General features: G+C 37.6%; 1 protein-coding gene across 6 annotated transcripts; it reads right to left on the bottom strand.

The window, feature by feature from the left end:
• Nucleotides 1–5,862: 5,862 nt before the first annotated feature.
• On the bottom strand, nt 5,863–20,050 carry gad1a (glutamate decarboxylase 1a). 6 transcript variants are annotated; one of them, XM_046844395.1, is made up of 17 exons: nt 19,561–20,050; nt 18,718–18,845; nt 17,295–17,354; nt 15,305–15,448; nt 14,920–15,162; nt 14,653–14,743; nt 10,862–10,974; nt 10,562–10,677; nt 9,627–9,706; nt 9,486–9,540; nt 8,932–9,048; nt 8,346–8,410; nt 7,727–7,805; nt 7,211–7,360; nt 6,875–6,982; nt 6,621–6,710; nt 5,863–6,445 (listed from the first exon to the last, which is right to left on the bottom strand). In XM_046844395.1, exons 2-17 carry the CDS (start codon nt 18,824–18,826, stop codon nt 6,272–6,274), a joined length of 1,794 nt encoding a protein of 597 aa, XP_046700351.1. In that variant the 5' UTR covers nt 18,827–18,845; nt 19,561–20,050; the 3' UTR covers nt 5,863–6,271. The 6 variants fall into 6 exon arrangements, with proteins under 6 accessions (XP_046700351.1, XP_046700367.1, XP_046700342.1 ...); XM_046844411.1 differs by having other exon boundaries at nt 18,763–18,845; XM_046844386.1 differs by having other exon boundaries at nt 18,718–18,912; nt 19,561–20,048.
• Between the last annotated feature and the right edge of the window lie 349 nt (nt 20,051–20,399).

Below are 20,399 nucleotides of genomic sequence, written 5' to 3'. Positions count from 1 at the left end.
TTTGTTGCCTCAAATTATAAGCTGTTCTTGAAATTAGCATCTAAACCTTTCATTTTCTTTATGGTTTGATGTTAATGCGCAACTGCTCTAATCAGCTGCCATTTTAAACATGAGCACCAGAAGCGAACTTATCTCCCAAGTTATCCCCTCCTGTTTTTGTCTAGAAAAATAATTTCACGCTACTGTTTGGAACTGAAATATCCCTGATTGAAACCTAAATCCCTTTTAGTGGTTATCCATTCCTTCATGTTGTGCTGAGATATACTTGAGGTAACTGTCTGAATTATTTGGATTTAATTAAATTAAAGAATATACATCTGTAACTGTATATATAGCAAAATACTGTTGACCTTTATGAATGTAACAATGGCTATAAAAGGTAGCTGCTTGATTGATACCTACAACCCTAGTTGTAATGAACAGATGATTGGTCCAAAACTCCCCTGTGACTGACAGTTGTAGGTTTGCAGATGGTGACAGCAGTTTGAAGTTGCCAAATCTGTGAATGTACAGTTCCTCGGTAGTACCAAACTATTTTGAAGGTCTGCCAGGATAAAGTGTTTTCTTACATTTAGTTACAAAAGTAAGATCTAGAAATGCTGGACATTACTGCAGCATTGACTGAAACTACATTCTATGTCAAAATGAGACTAAAATTTACCTTTTTATTTTTTTTAATTTTTACTTTTACACATAAAAGAAAGCAACACTGGTGTAGTGAAAAACCTGTGACGTGGCACTGTTCATCTTCCTTGGGATCCTTCATCAAGGATGCCATAAAGTTTCAGGAAATTATAAATGATCAGGTTTCTTCTGTTAAGAAAGGACAATAATTTAAATTGTTCTAATCTACACAGAAATGGTTCACTGTTCACAAAACCAGTCCTCTGACCTAAACACTGAATACCTGTGGGCTGAGATGAACTGGCTCATCAAACACCCTGAAAGATCAGGAGAGATTGTGAACTAAGTTCTGACCCCAACTGTGCTTCAAATAAAACAAGAACAGAGTTGTTGACATCCGTATTTATTTTTTTATAGACATCAGTACTTATTTTACATGTTATATTTGTTTTTATTGCACAAAAAAATTGACAGCATGTTTAATTATTCAACTAATGTTTGACAACTATTTCTTTTCTCTGCATTGCATATTAATAACTAATAACCACTGATCTTAATGTGAAAGTTTATTCAGCGCTCAGTAAATGTTCCATTACATTTTGTACTGTGCATTATACTTGTGTTGTATCAGTGATCACATGGTCACAGTGTTCCCATGCAATACATTATGAAGAATTTAAGTGGCAATACTCTGGTTAGGTGGTTAAAGAGTTGTCTTGCAAAGATAATAACCACCAATATTTTAATTCCAAGAAGACACCTATTAGTGACTCGGTTGACAGGGATGAAACAAATTGTACTTGAAGCCCAATAAATCTTTTTACAGTAAAGTGCTTCTGTGCACACAATCAATAATTACAGAAGTTGAGGGATACTACTTTTCTAATTGATTTCATTTTACACAGCTATTTAGAGCATAGTAAAGAGGCAGTGTACATGAAGAATTGTTTCAAAAAGCAACAGAGCAGCAAGTTAGTACTCAGGCCATAAATATACTTCTGAAGCAATGCATTCTAAATAGGCTAATTTTATTGACTGATGCAGTAGATCATTTTGTATTAGTGCATGTGAACTCGAGCAAGCATGAGAACACAAGCGAAACAATGTCTGATGGACATACTCTGGCACCAAGCCAGGCTCCTTTCATCAATATCTCCATCAGCATTTCATTAAAGGGCGTCATGCATAAAAGGACTGTCAGTATTTATCAGAGGCCTAATGCAGCAGGCAGTCCCAGGAGGTCAGGACACATCAGTCTCATCAGTCCTTCAGGGACCATCAGAAGAGAAAGAACAATGAATTGAGAATTGAACATGAGCAGGCTAGAGATGAGGCAGAGCTGTGACCACTAGAGGGAGCTGGAGTGATAGCAGAAGAACAATATGGGATGTAGAAGACAGTTTGGAGTAGACAATACAAAAGACAAGGCTGCGACAAAATGGTACTATTTGACCTATTCTTGTTAAAGACGTAGACAAAGTTATATGGAATAGGATTATTTGTTAAGAGTTTAGTGTCATGTAACATTTGATGGAAAATGCTCAGAGCTCCAAGGCCCCTGTGCTCAGGTTACTTCCCATGTGCATGCACATTTCTTTTAGGGTTAATTGCAAATAGGTGAATTGGTAAGTTTAAATTGCTAATAAGTGTGAACGAGTGTAGCAAATATGTGTGGCGTTATCCTGCAATGGACTGGTGTCCGATCCAGGGTGTATTCCTTCTTCTTGTCATGTGTTTTTTTTGTGTTTTGTGGCCACAAATTCACTACAGCCCTGACCAGAATAAAACACATTAATGATTGCAGAATGAACATTACTAAGGAACGAGCAAATGCATTTATACCGGACAATTGTGTAAACTCTTATAATGTAATAAATAATCTGTTCTTTGGTTATATATAACGTTTTAGGCCAGCTGAAAAATGCTTTTGAAGAGACTATATGAAATATGTACTTACAGATAGTCCACTATAAATTTAGACAGCAGGTATTATCCATAGACCGAAAAATAAAGAGCAGACGTGCAGGAAAGGAAAAAAGATAGCCAAGGCAAGCTTATTATTATTCCCAAAGTCTTCCTAAGCTTAATAATGCTTGTAATTAAAATTGATGGAGAATTTAAGGCTCTGCTAATGCAGTGCAGCTAATGAGAATGAAGTGTGATTTCTTTTGGCTGTGTGTCAGTGAGGTCTGTAAATTACTGACTAAACTTCCTTAGTCATTTTAAAAAACTTCACGATGAATTTAATCTAACATAATAAAACATAATATATGAATACACATCGACTGGCAGACAAAATGCATTTTATTGTAGATTTATTCTAAAGTAATAAAACAAACATTTTTCCAGTTGTACTATTACTTTATGTGCCCATGTCTGTAACGTTATTACATAGAATATTGCTTTTTATGTCGAGTCTGAGATTTGGTCAACCAAGCGCAACTGTGGCACATGTGTGGTCAGTGTGTGTGTCCTGGCACAGTATAACAGTGCTACTAAACGCTGGAACAAATTATTCTGTCCTCACTGCACTCTCTCTATTTTCATTATGTTGCAATTACTTCCCAAGGCCCGAGACACCTGGCTCCCAATTAACTTTGTAACTACACATCAATTCAATTAAGCTTCAATGATGTTATCTCCGCTAAATATTACCTATAAACAGACAAACTACTTTAGGCTGCATTAAAAAGCAAGTGTTCATTTCTTACATGAACAGCACTATTGCATAAGTCAATGCAATTAGAACTATAACAAACTGTATGTTTAAACTGGCCATAAAGAAAAGTTAACTTTTGTTTATCAAAATGAAATAATTTAATGTAACATTAAATTACAGACACTACTTAATTTTTTTTAGAATGGTGATTAGGAGTATATATACATGTGCAAATGTGCACACAATAGTATTTACAAATGTATTGACAAGTGGACTTGGAAAAAAAAAAAAAAAAAGACATACCGGATCACATCATTTAGTAACATTAAGTAGTTGTTTTTAGACATTTAAAAAGATGTACATTTAAAAAGATTTTAAAAGCAGCAGATTTTATACCACCCTCAGCTCATATGGTATATCTAAAAGAGGACAAGGTCTGATTATTTTTATGATAAATGCCTTTTAAAGAGTGAATAATGAACAGAGCTTCATCCCACTGAGAAGCCTAAGAAAGCTCTGTGCAGCAATGATCGCCCTGTAAAACTCGTTCCCTGGGCTATTAATTTGAGATATGGGAAATGACAGTAGAGACAGAGAGAGCGAAGATGAATTTTTGAAATAAAGAAAGGTCTTTCAAAATTGGAAGCAGATTATATTTCTTGTCACAGCGCAAATCTAAAGCTGTTTTTAGTCCAAATACAAAGCTGTAAAAAGCATGAAGAAATCTAATTTCAATGTGCTGTTTTAGGTTAACTAATGGTCTATTTTGCATTTCGGTTGAGATTGGTTCAAGCCTCATATGAATTCATGGCTTGCTTCACAGATGATCCGTGCTAAATGTGTTCCATAGAAAATCCATGGTTTGTGATAGCTAATGATTGATGAGGATGTGGGCAAAAGCTCTTTGTCTGTTTAAATGTACAATTTCCATGCAGATTGATTTCTGTTTCTCATGGTTGACCATGTTTATAACAGGACTGTAACCTGATCGGACCCATGTAGTACTTCAGGGGAAAATGCAAATGACAAACTACCACACTGAAACATGAGCTCAATGTGTTCATAGTGAGTATATAGTATAAGTATATAAGAATACTAAAAGAAATGTCTGAAATTATCTGTTTTTATGATATGCAGTTTTTAATTAGGGTAATGTCCACAGAGGTCTTTTTTATGAATCTGGCCAAAATGTATATTTTATATTACTATTAGCAGCATATAACTGGGATGAAAAAATTTAAGTAGCATTATTTCGGTATTGTTAATGCACAGATCAAACATCGTCAGTAATCACAATGAAAGGAGGAGTGATTGATTTCAAGTGTTTTATTTGCGGTATTTAAACATTATTTCTGCACATGTTCACTTGGTATGACTGTAGTTTAAGGTGCCTAAATTTAAGCAGCATTTTATCTGCAAAAACACTGTAAATGCATAAACTCTCCTAATGTTCACATTAAATGTCCATGTTCAAGGAATGTAAGCATGACCTTTGCCTCTTTCTAGGAATTAACCCTTCAAGAACACACTACCAGAATAAAAAAAAAAAAAAATGACTGGACACATTGTCTTGTGCTAACTAAGATGTCAGTAAATCTTTTTCTAAATACTAATAAAATACATAACACTTGTACTTAACGGGGGTAAAACTCTGTTGTGCTTCTCTTACTAGGAACCAGCAAATTTAGCTAGAACTCACTATGTATCACTGATTCTCATTTTACTTCACTATAACTAGACAATTTACGTAGAACATTCATTATGTGCTTATAACAATAAGTATAGTAACAATCACAGCTACACCACACTGATTGCACTAAAATTACACTGTATGTGCTCATGTTATCTTTATGTGACACACTGATCAATTAACCTAGCTCATTGTGCAGTACAGATAAAAGTGATTGATAAACATCACTTCCTTCTATGTCTTTGGTCAATGAATACATTAGAATACTTCAGCATTTTTTTTTTAAACATTCAAAAGATCCTCTCGAATACAAATAAAGGTACCCTACAAATGGACAAAAAGACATCTTTGACACAGTCTCTTCATACAAATAAAATCATTTTAGAAAATAATTCTATTTAAACAGTGTAATGTAAAACTATGCAATATAATACATTACATAGTTACATGTAATACATTAGTCACAAAGGACATATAACTATAATATACACAATCTACATAATATACTTTAGAATTAAACAACTGATTTGTTTAAAGTAAACATATCAATTGTACATATGTTATATACAAATATATATTGGTGGATGCATCGTCTCCCATTCGTTTATTCTCTACAGCTCAAATATGCAGTGAAATTCAGTCACATTTACAACACTAAGAAACAACAATTACTTAACTTTGATTAATTGAATTCTTATATATATATATATATATATATATATATATATATATATATGTATATTTGTTCAGAGAAATTTTAAATTAATGTGCAACAGATTTTACAATATTTTATAATATTTAACATAGTTCATATTATTGATAGATAGAGTGAGAATAAGATTGAAACAGTCATGTAAGGAACACCTTGAATAAGGACATGCCACTGAAAGATTTTCAAGATGCCATTATCTTCCAGTTTAATTGCTCTCCTTCCAGATCACAAGTCCTGATACCACAGTTCCATGAAAACTTTTTTTCGGTGTCAACATTGTAATCACCTCTAAATCTCCACACTACCAGCATTAGGGTTTATTTAATGGCATCATTTCAAGTTGAATCGGTCATTTGTTCTTTACACATATAGAATATTTTATACTATTATCACAATATAATCTCATCAAGAACAGAATGTGTCACAAGACTCCAGGGTGGATGAAAGTAATTTCTGTGATGGCAAGACTGTAACTCTTAGTTTAGCAATCACTCTAATGCATTCGGTAATTGTTTGGGATTTTACAGAGATTTACAATACACTGTTGTTCATTGAACACTGGACATCTAAAATACTATTGCACTCTTTATAAATCCTCGCCTAGCCTTTCAATCTCATCGATCAGGAAGTCGATATCTGACCTGGTTGCAGCAGGATTGGAAATGACCATCCTGAAGAAGTTGACCTTGTCACCCTGAGGCTGGTAGCCCACCATTGTTGAACCACATTCCATCATCAATGCCTTGATTTTAGGGGCCACCTGGTTTTAAGTGAAAAACACATTGTTATACAGGCTCTTAATGGCATACTGCTGTTTGTTCATTAATAAAAACATTTTTTCGATGTCATACGCTTGTGCTAAAAAAAAAAGAAATATATATAAATATAAATTCTATATTGGTGGACAATCTTGTAATGGTCAAAGCAGATGTTACCTTATGCAGTCTCTGCCTTCTATCCTTTTCATCTGGCATGCCACGCAGACTCGGTGGAATATACCAGAAGCACACATTTGTATGCTGAGGCTGAAGAAAAGAGAAAACAGCCCGTTTTATTATATATGTATCATTACTAAATGTTCAAAAATCGATGTGCTGTAGTTACAATGTATTTACATTTCCATCTAGAACAGATTTTTGCAACTGGTATCAAATAAAGGCTGAAATATTTAGAAATATACTTCACAAACCTGTCCATGGAACACCATCTCATAACCTTCTCTGTTCTTGATCTTGGTATAGAGATACTCTGAGAGCTCCAGACACCGGTCTATATGTTTTTCGAAACCAATGGTACCCTGTTTCAAGGAGGGATCTTTCAGTTAGTATACATATAATTAGCTTCAGACTATTCATTTATTAATTTTTTTGCATTTTGAGTGCAATACTAGCATTCAAATAAACAGCAATATGATGTTAATGAAATTTCTCTATACTAATAAATATTTAATTTATAAAGCAATAAAACATTCCTGCACTTAATTTCTTTGCCATTCACCTATTCATATACTCAATTGTATGCAGACCTTTGCCTTCCACATGAGCCAGAACTTGAAGATGTCCACATGTCGGCCACACTGTATGGCCTTGTCTCCAGTATCATAGGAGACATCATACTGTTTATCAGGTTGGAAAAGGTAGCCGGCACACATCGAGTTGCAGCCCTGCAAAAGTCCCTGTAACACACACACACACACACACACACACACACACACACACACACACACACACACATACACACACACAGTGAGACCACCTGACATCCAGACATTCACATAATGAAATGTCAATGCAGAAAGAGAAACAGAGAGAGAGAGAGGTGAGGAGAGTGGTTAATGATACACTCCAGTGAGCACAGCCACTCACTGATTCCTCTACCCTTTTGTCCTGTTTATCTCTTTTTTCACTTTCCCACTCAGTCTCCTTCTTTTATTGTTTTCAAGTACTATCTCTCTGTCTGTTCTTGTCTCTCTGTCCCTGCATCACCCAACCACCTCACCCCACCCTCCTAAACCCATTACTCTACATACTCTCTGCCTCACCTTCTCTCTGACCAGAATGGCAGAGCACTGTAGTGGAACGCCCATCATCTTGTGAGGATTCCATGTGACAGAATTTGCCCTACAAAAGTAACACAATGGATTGTGAACAGGCTCACATATATAGACAGGTAACAATTGAATGGAAAACGTGTCTCTATTGTACTGTGGGGGCATTTTGCTGCATGGTTTGAATTCACTTATCTACATAGCAGATGAGTAAATGAACATCATTTCTACCTCGATGGGAGTGGTCTTTTCCAAAATGACAGAGGGCTTATGAAATGGTTTAATGATTTTAAAAATATTGTTAGTCAGAAATCATATACAATAGTCAAAAGGTTACCAGATCTATGGGAAGCTTTCGACTGCCATTTCAAGCAGCGCTCTCAAGCACCATCATCAATCATAATTGAGGAAATATCTTTTGGGGAAATGATGTTCATCCCTCCAGAGAATCACAGAATCTATATCCAGGCACACTGATTTTTTTATCGTAGCTTGTGACAGCCTTATTAAGATGCTTCATATTGGTTTGGTGGTTGTTCTTATTTTGTCATCTGTGCATGAATATATGTTTACGTGTGCATTTGTATGAGAAAATGTAAGATGTAAAGCATACCTCTCAATGCCATTAAGTTTATGCCTGTGTTTTCTGGACATCAAAAGTCCACCTCCCCATGCTCCCTATGGACACAATGATCTGCTGATCATTCTCTTCAGTGTCTGACTCAAAACATGACAATGACACAGTCTCACTTTATATTAATTGTATCTTATAACCATACAGGCAACTGTTTGTATGTAGCAATGTGTGCACTGTTACAGATTATCGTGGATACTTTGTATATAAAATTTATTTTTTACACATGTAAGCATGTAGTTATATAGTTATAACTGTATTCAGACAATTACAATTGTTTTCTAGTAAAACAATAATTGTGACAATAAATAGAAAGGAAGTGTCGGTGACATTAAAGTGTAAATTATGTAAATAAAAAAATGTACAAATCTTAAAGTCAAATTCAAATTCAATATTCTTCCACATGATTCTTATGAAAAAGAAAGTAAATCGAACTGTATGTGTATTTACAAATGATTTTATCAGTAACACTGATTAATTACATGTAATTGCACAAATACTGGAGTCACCAAATATACAGTGGGGCCAAAGACACTCACACTTACGACTATTAATGTGCACTTACATCCACGTGGAGCCACATGTTATATTTCTCACAGATATCCGCAATCTCGTTGATGGGGTCAAAAGCACCGTAAACTGTCGTACCGGCTGTGGCACTCACAAAAAAGGGAACGTAGCCCTGAAAAAGCAAAGAGATAGATGAGCTATCACTCTCAATGGACTAAGGACTGACTAAGGAAGATAAAGGCAACAGAGCTGAGAACATTTTTTAAACGAATGCCATTTAGATTCAGCATGTCCTATAGAGACTAGATATGATCCTGTTTCTTTGTGATATTTTATGGTGTACGCTAATATTTTATTTCATTGGATACTATGATTTTATTGGATGTAATAATTATAATGTAAAAATTTACAAAGTTTATTTACTTTCATTAAACCACAAACGATATGATGTTTGCTTTCATTCAAGTCTATCAGAAAGGCTAATTCTAATACATATTGATTTACAAAGCATGCAGTTTCTTATCTTAAGCTCTGCCTAATGAAGCATGACTATATGTATAATCTTAGCTCACTCAACTGAGATCGCATCATTTCTGTGCAAAGACTCACCTTGCGTTTGGCATCTATGACCTTGGCTTCGAGATCAGCAGGAATGACTCTACCTCTAACAAAGGAGATGGACATGTAACACACATGCACACACACATACACACCAGGACCTTACATGGCTTTGACCACAAATGTTCTTACCTCTCATCTGTATTCAGCAGAATCAGGTTCTCTGTCCCAAATCCAAGAACTGCACTCGCTTTCTTTATAGAGTAATGACTCTGTATATAGAATATAGTCAAAACAAAAAATATTTTTATTCTTATGAATTTGCCAGAGGTGGTAAAAGTACACACATCTTTCACTCAAGTAGAAGTACATATACTCATGTTTTAAAATACTCTGGCAAAAGTTTAAGTACTAACTAAAATTTTTTGCACTCAAGTTAAAGTAAAGATGTTTGGGCTCTGACATGTACTAAAGTAAAAAGCAGCCATTACGACTACTGGTTTTAGTGTCACACTGGTAACTGTCCCTCACATCATATTAATATATTAATATATTAATACAAAAGTATTTAAAATCTTGTTATCTAATTAATGTTTTCAGGCAAACAACCACCACCATACAGAACACAAGCAGAGAAAAGATGATGGTGATCAGGCGATCAGGAATGTCTCTGTTCTCAGTCATGTTTATATCCCTGGCTTCCTCTGTCTCATCCACGTTAACCCCAGACTTCTTGTTGCCTTCTGCCTTGCTTGTTGTTAGCTTTGTCAGCTAACCTATGTCTGTGGTTCCAGGAAATGATACACCAGTGGTAGGTTGAACAAGAAAAATACAAAAAATAACCACTAATTTCCACTAAAAAAAGGATAATTCACATTTAGATTTAAATTTATATATATATATATATATATATATATATATATATATCTTTAAATATATACTGCCAATGTAATTCCGTGCCTGCAGAATGGGAGAGGAGATTTACAATTTAATTGCCCCTTGGAGAAAACATCTTTTTATATGATGCTATAAATAAACCCTATCATTCAATTCATTGGCCCTGCTGGTTACTATCTACTATCAGAAATATCCCAAGATTAATCATCTCAGTATGACACAATACATACATGCTCAGAAGTGAACAGCACAATCCTGGGGGCTGCGGTCATGCCTTTAGTCTTCACTTCAGGGAAGTGTTTATATCGAGCTATCATCACACTGTACATGTTGGAGATAGCTCCTCCTGTCAAAGAAAATGGTGAACAAACTTAGCACAACTAACAGCCTTAGGACAGAATTCCAGTAATTACTGAGCTGTTATTTGAGTTTTATCAGCAGACCAAACAATTTGGTATTTCTTTATCTCTAATATACATAAATGAATTATGGGGGTGTTTAAATGATTTAGATGTAAGTAGAAAAATAACCTGGCGAGAATATTCCATCTCCTTCTCCATTCGGCCAGCCAACAATTTCCCTCATTTTTTTTAGGGTCAGTTGTTCCATCAGCACAAACACTGGAGCAATTTCATATGTGAACCTATGGATAAAATGTGTCAGTTTAGTGGATAAAGCTATGCAATAGTGCAAGATAAAATATGAATTCTAATCACTTTACTACTGAAGAACCAATATTGGATGCTGATGCAAAGTTCTTAATCTTTTGATTGTATCCCATCTCAAAATACATTTTCTCTTAATAAATCATTTATATTCTTAATGGTTTATTACTGCGGTAGCGGCGGCGTGGCAGAGCGGAAGGCAAGGCCAAGGGAGACAAGTAGTAAGAATTACATTATACACTTGGGAATTTCTCTTATCAGTGTTCTTTTTTGCAGTGAGCAAGAAGAAAAGGATAGGAGGAGCGACAGAAGGGTGCTTTGGTAGAGAGAGAGACACAAAGAGTGTGTGCATGCGCATGCGAAAGAGAGCGTATCCAATAAAGAATCCTAGTTCTGTCAAAACTGGCCGCTGCCTCACTGTCCCTCCGTCACCTGAACTATTCGCTCTCCCACACTGGTGCCAAAACCCATGAAAAGAAAGGGTATGCTACCATGGAGTCTGCGCAGCTGGGTGAGCTGGTGAAAGCTCCAGCAGACCAAATACCAGGCCCTCCTTCACCACCGCCCAGGTGGAAAACCGCTCAACAAGATGGGGAATAATAATGCCGAAGTGTTCTTGGAGATATTTGAGCTCGTGGCCACTGCCGGGAAATGGCCGAACTCGGAGCAAGTGTTCCGCCTTCTGCCACTCCTTTCCGAAAAGACTCAGCTCACTGCCCAGCAACTGCTGGCCAATCGCATGCTGGAATTCCGCACCCTGAAATGGGCGATCCTCTAGCGAGTGGGACAGACCCCAGAGCAACACAGACAACGTTTCCGCTTCCTTACGCTCTGTGAGGTTGGCCGGCCATTTGCTCAGCAGCTCAGCGACAAAAGTGGCTGCTGGACGAGGACCAGAGTGGCAATAAGATCCTCAACCTCGTTGTGCTGGAGCAGTTCACAGAGGACGGCGGAGTGGGACGGTCATTCATAGCAATGTGCGTAGTTGGTGTGCGGCATGTCGCAAATGTCAGCTTGTAAACCCACTGGCCACCCCAAAAGTGCCCATTACCCTGAAATTAGGGTCCCCTTCGAGAGGACTGGAATGGACCTCGTCGGGTCTTTAGAGCAGACTGCAGAAGAGCATCACCTTGTGTTAGTTTTGGTAGACTATGCAATGCGATACCCAAGACATCTTGCGGAGGCTCTCTAGCATGTCATCTCCTGGGTCAGAATCCCGAAAGAGATCTTAACTGATCACGGCACTACCTTCATGTCAAGAACACTTCACGAAGTTTACAGATTATTGGGGATAAAATCGATTCATACTAGTGTCCATCATCTTCAGATAGACAGCTTAGTGGAGCGATTTAATCAAAGCCTCAAAAATATGATTTGGAAGTTCTTGCAAGAAGATGCACAGAACTGGGATAAGTGGCTCAAGCCCCTATTATTCACAGTCTGAGAGTTTCCTCCACAGGGGTTTTCCCCTTTTTAATTATAATACGGCCGCAAGCCACATGGAGTGCTTGATGTCATCTGCGAAAATTGGGAGGACAGACCTTCACACAATAAAAATGCAATTCAGTACATTCTTCACCTGAGAGCAGAACTCCACACCTTGGGCCAACTAACACTGGGGAATTTGCTACAGGCTCAAGAATGGCAATCTCGGCTGTATAACAGGGGCACGCAGCTGCATGAATTTTTACCGGGAGATAAAGTCCTTGTATTACTACCCACGTCAAGCTCTAAAATACTTGCAAAGTGGCAAGACCCTTTGAGGTTACACGGCAAGTTGGAGATGTGGACTATGAGTTTAGGCAGACAGATAAAGGTGATGCACTCCAGGTGTACCATCTCAACCTCCTAAAACCATGGAGGGAGGCAGGCAGTGCCTGTGTCTTTAGAGATGGTGGTTACCGAGAGGGAGGAGCAGGGACCAGAGGTAAGGCCAAAATCAGCGTCAAAATTTACCCTGGTCCTCTGGGGAGACCACCTCTTATCGTTGCAGATAGAGGCAATGCACTCCAGGTGTAAAATCTCAACCTCCTGAAACCATGGAGGGAGGTGGTGCCTGTGTCTCCAGCGATGGTGGTTCCCGAAAGGAAGGAGCTGGGACCAGAGGTAAGGCCAAAAGCTACGTCAAAATACACCCCCGTTCCCCTCTGGAGACCACCTCTTGCCATCGCAGATAGCACAGGTGGGGAGGTTGCAAAAATTATTTTCGGAAGTGTTTCTCTCCTACTTGAACAAACACACCTAATAGAACACCATATTGAGACGCTGTCAGGTATAATGGTGCAAAGTCGCCTGTACCGACTAACCGAACACAAAAGAAAACGTAGTTTGGGATGAAACTATGCTTGACATGGGGGTAATCAAGGAGTCTCACAGTGATTGGAGCAGCCAATGTTCAGTCCGGTTCTGTATGGACTATCAAAATGTCAACCTGGTGTCTAAATTTGACATGTATCTAATGCCTCGCCTCAATGAACTGCTTGATCAATGAACTGTATGATTGCAGCCTGTCCCAAGACCAAAAAGGAGGTAAGATGGTCCCTTGGCCTGACTGGTTATTATCGGAGGTTTGTCCCAGATTTTTGGGACGGTTTGTGAATGAAGGGCAAGGTTGGGGGGACAAGCGGTAACAATCACACACCTTTTGGGAATTAATCTAATCAGTGTTCTCTTTTTCAGTGAGAGAGGAGAAAAGGATAAGAGGAGCGAGAGAAGGGCATTTTGGGAGAGAGAGACACAGAAAATTGTGTATGTGCATGTGCATGGGAAAGTGAAAGTATCCAATAAAGAAAACTAGTTCTGTCAAAAGTGCCCACTGCCTTGCTGTCCTTCGTTCCCCAAAACGTTGGCTCTCCCACAATCACTCTTGTAATTTTTTAATACTTATTATTTCTACTTAACTTGTTGAAAACACTCATGGTAAGTTGAGGTATTACTGTAACCACACATACAACCACATGTAATCATATAAACATGCCATATAACTTTCAACTAGTTGATAATATAAATGATGGTCAATATACAGCTAAAGTAATTAGAATGAATGACAGATTAATAACTAATTAATCATGTAGGAAAAGGTCACATGAGACAAACAGACCATTATGACCATTTATTAATCATTTTGACATTGCAAGAACTGGTCTATGATTCTCATGATGATTGACAAGTCATTATGTGTCTTGTAAAGTATTTTCGTATGCTCCTCAACAGCTGAAGGTAACAAGGGTTAGCCATTGTACTACTAAAGATAAATACTGAAATAAATCAACAATGTATGTTTTATAGACCCCTAAATGGTCAGGGCATAGGCCATAAAAGACATAATAGAAACTCTGACCTCTAGAGGTTATTTTAAACGGGTGTGTTCATCCTTTGCTATTTTATTCATATGTTCTCTGAAGGTGAAAACTAGTATGAATTGTTTTGAAACATTGTATAGGGAACTGACATACAGGCTTCTTTACACTAAAAAGATATATTGAATTGAAAGACAGGTGCAACTCATTCAAATCTGTAAGGCAGCTGTCATTTACCTGTATTATTTAATGGTACTTTCTGCCAAAGTGATTAAAATGCATTTGTTTCTGGTACATAATGCTTCAGTTCCACCTCTTCAATTGAACTAATGCCCAAGCTGAAAATGGAAAACTCACATATTAGTGTTTGCAGTTGAGGTAAGCCATTCCCCAGCCAGGCCAATGATGTCCAGTCCAGTAGACAGCTGGTTAAAGAACCTGGGATGACCTGATGGAAAAGAAACAATAATAAACAACAAATAAATAGGTTTTACTGCTCCAGCTTCAAAATGGTGGGATCCAAAAATAATGCCACAATTTTCTGTAAGGTCATTTTGTGCAATTTATGTCACTTTTCTAATTAATGAACAACATTTCTTAATTCATTTAAATGCCATGCCTCACCTGTCCTGACACCGTATTTAAGAGTGTCTCTACAGTCTACTAGAATCTGCTCAAGGCTCTCAGGCTGGTCTGAGAGATCCAGGTTAAAGCCCTCTATACCCTCCAGGAGCTGGTGTGGATGGTGGAAGTCCAGCACTTTTGTAGATCTGTCAAATGTCTTCCGAACATAGTTGGTGAGGATTTCCACCACTTCCAGCAGGAACTGGATTGTAGGCTCTTCACCATTCTTGGCAGGCAGTAAATCTTAAGAATTATAACAATAAAAGTCAAGAATTATAAGTAACCTGCCATGAAGGCAAGAAAGGACAATAATATAATTATCTGTACATTATTCTAGCGTCTTAATTTTTTAAAACGAGAGAGAAAATCAGGTGAACTTTCTTACCCCTTGCATAAAGGTTGGAGAAGTCAGACTCATTACGTCTAAAGCGTGTGTCATGTAAGCCGAGCTTCTGTGGTGAGGACTGTTCATTCAGAGAAGCCACAATCCTGCTTTGTTCATCAACATTGTTGTTCTTCTGCAAAAATCCTAAATTGTTACAGAGAGAAGAAGATCATAATGGGCAACTTGCATGGCCAAACATTTCCTTATGTATTTGGTACAGCTGTGTGGAGCTTGGAGGATCCCCCCTTTCAATTCCAACTGCATAGGGATTTATGATGGAGCCATAATCAGGGGGAGGTTCGCCCCCATGACATCAGTCAAGCAAAAACAAATGGGCTCCGTTTAGAGCGCCTCTAAATCCCCCCGGTGACGATCACAGAGACACCGAGCCCATCACACACTTCACCGACCACTGACTTACTGAGCTCGCAGCTAATGATGCATGCTGGATTCCGCCTCAGTGATCCGTATTATCTCAGAATAGCTTTTGCCCAAGCCCAGATTCACAATTTGTGCAAGAGGAGATTGTTATTATCATTATCATTATTATTATTATTATTATTATTATTATTATATTAAACAATTCTGAATTAATATAAAACAATGCTTTGTTTTTCCTTAAAATAAGAAAAACAAAACGAAATAGGAAATACTACACTCTCAAGAATAAAGTATAAAACGGTACTATTTTATTTGCTCTGATGGTGCATCAAGTGCACATTTTTTCAATCTGTTAGAAACACATTTATGATGTTATTAAATATATTAATACTTACAAAGTATGCACATTTAAAGGTGAAACAAATGCACAATATACAGGATTTAAAGGTTAAAAAAAAAATCGTGCCTTGAAACGTGTTTTTAAAATGTTCGGCATTTTTCATATTCAAAATTTCTCGCAAAATACACATAAAAGAATCGTTTCTTTCAACCTTTAAGCGATTCAATACATACTGAGTAACAGTGTAAAATTTTAAATGAAGAATAATACTAAAGGTTTTTTTTTAACCATGATTCGGTTTAAAGAGCGTTAGCCAGACCAGTGTTCCCAGCAGAGTAATCTTATCTGATGGTGCGTTAATCTCAAAATAACCACAGTCTTATACAAAGCACAACGGCGCTATCGCAGAAAAACACACGCACGTACATACACGCTCACGCACGCGCGCACAGCCCATCAGATTACTGTTGCGTAGAAATCCTCCAGGGAACAGCGAATTTATCAGAGGTTATGATCAACTATGTAATATTTTATTTCCATCTAAAATTCTCCTGCAATTATCTTCATCTGTATCACAGCATCAGACTGCTAAAGCTGATCATTCTGTCTGTTCAACGTGAAAGGTAAATATGTATTCTGCAATTACCTATTCTACATGCAGAATAAACCGTAGTCTGCATATCATTGTTTTATTTATGCTCCCAATTAAAGCACATTTTATGTCGCACACACACACACACACACACACACACACACACACACACACAGACACACACACACATATCCGAAAAAAATAAATAAATAATAATAATAATATATATAGCTAGTTTTCCTCCATGTGAGGTACAGTTGCAGCTCTGTTTTTACTGAACGTTAATTAGCTGATCAAATCCCTGTCACTTCCAATATGTAACACTACCAGATGGGGGCACTAGAGGATCAGGTCAGTCAGTGACCGAGGAAACCAGGGTTGATTAAATCTGTATTTCAGGTGAGAGACAATTTCAGCTTTACCAATAACAATAATCGGTTTCACTAAAACAGTACAGTTTCTTCCTAGAAAAAAATATTCAGACATTTCTAAAAATAACAATTCAACCACTGCTCTCAGACCTGCATGTATCTTATAGCAGTACCAGGGACAACTAACCACACTGTAAAATGCTGTCTGAGGGGAAAACCTTTTCTCCCTTTACCGGGTTATTTTCCACTTCGTCACGCATTTTGCCTGTTGTTCTGCGTAAACAATTATAAATAGCGTGAACTCACCGCAAATCTTCATCCCGAGCTTTCTCGTACATCCATGTGCAACCCCACTCCAGTCATAGCCTATAAACAGGAAGGAAATGAATAAACGCGTTAGAACGAACACAATGATATTTTGTTTAGATGCAGTGCAGCAGAGTCGCCGTTTCCTAAACACACTTTCAATGAAGTAGAACCGTGTGAAACCCCGCTGTGCTGTGAGCGCCAGTTATTTGGAGAAAATGTTTTTTTCATTATTATTATTATTATTAATTTTTTAATTTTTTTAACCAAACCATTATCTTAGTTATCCAGCCGGTAGAGTTGAAGCTTTTTCCGCCAAAATTATTAAAGAAAAGCTATATTTATTTCACTCTATCTTTTTGGTTTTTTTTGCTGAAGCTGGCAAGAAAAAAAATCAACGGTCTTGAAATAGAAAACAACAATAGCATTATTATTATTATTATTATTATTATTATTATTAATATTATTATTGTAAATTATTATTATTGTAAAAAATTATTATTATTATTTATTTCGGTAGATAAAAATTTGGTGACAATCTATTTTGAACGACAGCAAAAAAGAAATTCTGGAATGAAATATTTATCTGGGCAAAAAAATCGGAATAATGCCTTACAAATGTAGGACGAAATAGTTTCAGTAGTGCCATGGAGGCTATAAAATGTCTTTTGAAAAATTGCCTTTTAAAATTGAAACAACCTTCTGTATAGCAGCTTTGAGGTCCAGCTAAACCTTCATAATAGAATAGTGCTAATGTGGGTCATTTGTAAGGAGAACGTAGCTCTTGTGGAAAATGGAAATGCTCCCCCCCCCCAATCACAGCGACGAAGCAGCGAGAGCAGTCAACCATTACGACCAATTTAGTGTCCCTACAATTAGAGCTGCTCTTCACTTAATTAGGCTATACACTGCTGAAGCCAGCCCTGTTCATCCTAATGTTAGCCAGATAAACAGAAATGAGATGTATACTAATACATGTCAAAGAAAACGAATAATAATAACAATAATAAATATTATTGTTATAATATTATTATTATTATTATTATTATTATTATTATTTGTTGTAGTTTCTTTTACACTATTAATAATAATAATAATAATAATAATAATAATACATCGCGTGTTGTTTTACTAATAAACGGGATATCCATAAAGAGTACAGTCAACAGCATGACATTTGTAAATGGATAAAGAGTGCTGGATCAGGGGTTGTCTGTCTTCCTTAATCGTCCCCAGTGAGAGCTTTTAATTCTGACAGTGAGTGTGTGTGATTTGCTGCACCTGAGGCGGTGACCAATCGGTGCCTTTTTACCCTCATCACCCCCCCCCCTCCCCCTCCCCCTCCCCAGGACAAGATTAACTACGGCGGCCACAAAGCAAATAGCCGGGGTGCAATAGCGTTTTATGTGGACGATGCACCTACTTGACGCAGGTGGCCGTAAATTTGTCGTGTTGGGGTTGGGCTCACCGCCGCCACCGCCGACGCCGCAGGAGGAGGAGGAGGAGGAAGAAGGAGCTGTCGGCGCCGCCATCGCTCTACTGAGACGGGGGCTGAAAACCAAAGACCAAAGCGCGCTGTCACGGCTCTTATTTCACCACGGCTGAACAGTCACATTCACTGCGAGGGGGCAGAGAGAAAGTTTCGCTTCAGGTGTGCGCTCCACATTTTGCAGAGGAGGAAAATGGGCAGCAGTTGGAGACTCGCAAGATTTGGAAAAGCAGCATTTAACACAATATATCCAGGCTACAGGATGCGTTGAGTAGAACTTCTTTCACCAGACGCTATTCTTATTCCCCTATTCACAACGCTCATGAGAATACGAGCTATATCATAGACAGCAGGTCAAAGTTGATTTCACACAAGTGGCATTAAAGAAAAACGCATCAAGGCCAAATGAGTGCTGTTTAATGGCGAAGGAAATTGTGCCAAAATATCAATTTCTAAATATTTGTCCTTGATTACAGGCATACAAGTGGTTGCTGATTCACATAATTCAAAATGTACAAGAGCCTAGAGATTGAAGACTCGAGCAAACAGAATTAGTAGAATGTTGAAAAAAATAATGTTTTGTAAAATGAATTAAATTCCTAATTATTGCAGGTTACAGCTTTTCAGTTAAACCACAGTACCGAGTGATTAAATTCAGAGATTAACACCAGGATCACTCTAATTGCATTAAAACAATATTAAGCACTACATAGGCACCTGTTAGAGCATCGTTTTCAACTTGACCATTCACGAAACATGAAAAGCATTGGAAGTTACCTTGGAAAGCAAATCCAGTGATCGGAAAACAGGACAAATGTACAAAATCACAAGCGAGCCAAGTCAGGTGTGTCTTTAGTCCGAGTGAAGCCTGGCGCAAATAACGGCCGCCTAAATCCCATCCGCGGTGACCTTTTGAGGGGACACGTGTGATTTGCTGATATTCGCCGCGCGACTCCTCCGTCTTGTTTGTTCCCTCGCGCGTGAGTCACACTGTTACCTCCTGTTGTAGTACATCTCAGGTAGAGCGGTCCACATCACAAATAAAATCACAAAAAATAAATAAAATAGCTTTCAAGGGCGCATTGGAGCTACTTTTAGGACTTACCCGCAGGACTTGATGCCACGAATGGAGGCACAAGTCACGTAAGATTTTGGAAGTCGCGCTCACGCACTTTAAGCGCGGGGAGGGAGGGGAGGAGTTTGGCAAAATCCTGACCTTGATAAAAAATAAAAAAAAGAACCTAGGACAAACGTACCCTTAAGGGAAACAAGACGATTATAAATAGCCTTCGACCTCATCACACAATTTTACTACAAATTCTTTTACAGGTGGAGATTTTTTCATAGTAATTAGGATACATGCATGCGGCAATGCCGTCGCATGTACGTCAGTGTTTAACCAGAAATACACAAAGAATTTATAATTAGGCAAGTATTATACGGGTCGTATATACAAGAATAACATTTAAAGAAGAAAAACACAAAACATTTTGGGAAAAGAAATCCACATGGTGGCGGTAAACATCTGGCTAGATCAACTTAATACCTCTAAAAACACACACATACAAAGCACAAACAGAAGCACTTGTCGATTAAAGTGAGTAGGCTAAAACAGA

The sequence above is a fragment of the Silurus meridionalis genome, chromosome 3, assembly GCF_014805685.1.
Source record: "Silurus meridionalis isolate SWU-2019-XX chromosome 3, ASM1480568v1, whole genome shotgun sequence".
Classification (NCBI taxonomy): domain Eukaryota; kingdom Metazoa; phylum Chordata; class Actinopteri; order Siluriformes; family Siluridae; genus Silurus; species Silurus meridionalis.
This window is presented reverse-complemented; position numbering and strand designations above follow the sequence as displayed.